We start from the raw sequence: 586 nt of genomic DNA on the forward strand, positions 1-586 counted from the left end.
CCCCCCCCCCCCCCCCCCCCCCATATTGAAATTTCTGGAGAAAAGGTCCTTTCAGTACTCCCCAATTCTCTCATTCCAGGGACCATGGTCTCAAAGATGGGCTTATTTGCTACTAATAGGAGAAAGTATGCCCAGCTGCTAGCCACGGGTCTTGTACTCACCCAGAAGAAAGAAGTGGAATCTGCTCAGCATGGTTCCACTGAACTGAGTAAATGTGAATTTAGTCTCCTCAAAAACATGAAGGAACTTTAAATTGCTGAGAGCAGCTTATATAAGGTAGGCACTGCTGCGTCTACTTCTGCAAAAAAGCACAAATTCCTCAAAGTGCATGCATTCTCCCTCCTCTCTGGTTACTTGCCATCTCTTGAGCTCGACATGTCTGATTGAACACAGGTGGCCCAATGACAGCTCCCAGATCATTTCACATAGCTCCCAAAGAAAGAGAAATGGTTGGACTCTATGAGCAGATCAATGAGTGCAGCAAGCACATCTCTGAAGTTTTGCGTCCCGTGGTTCATGACTACGTCGCCATGTTGGTTGTGGCCAGAGAGATCATGGAGTTGGCCCACTCCTGGCACAGTCCTAT

At 47.8% G+C, this 586-nt stretch overlaps 1 protein-coding gene across 1 annotated transcript in view; it reads right to left on the reverse strand.

Annotated features, from left to right (window-relative positions):
- Window positions 1–192, reverse strand: part of ADGRE3 (adhesion G protein-coupled receptor E3) — a 54,699-nt gene extending 54,507 nt beyond the window's left edge. Inside the window, exon 1 of the mRNA XM_019513732.1 lies at window positions 162–192. Coding sequence (XP_019369277.1) covers window positions 162–192 — 31 coding nt within the window. The remainder of the gene's footprint in view (window positions 1–161) is intronic.
- Window positions 193–586: the final 394 nt, after the last annotated feature.

The sequence above is a fragment of the Gavialis gangeticus genome, unplaced genomic scaffold (assembly GCF_001723915.1).
Source record: "Gavialis gangeticus isolate Ggan-Ray unplaced genomic scaffold, GavGan_comp1, whole genome shotgun sequence".
Classification (NCBI taxonomy): Eukaryota; Metazoa; Chordata; order Crocodylia; family Gavialidae; genus Gavialis; species Gavialis gangeticus.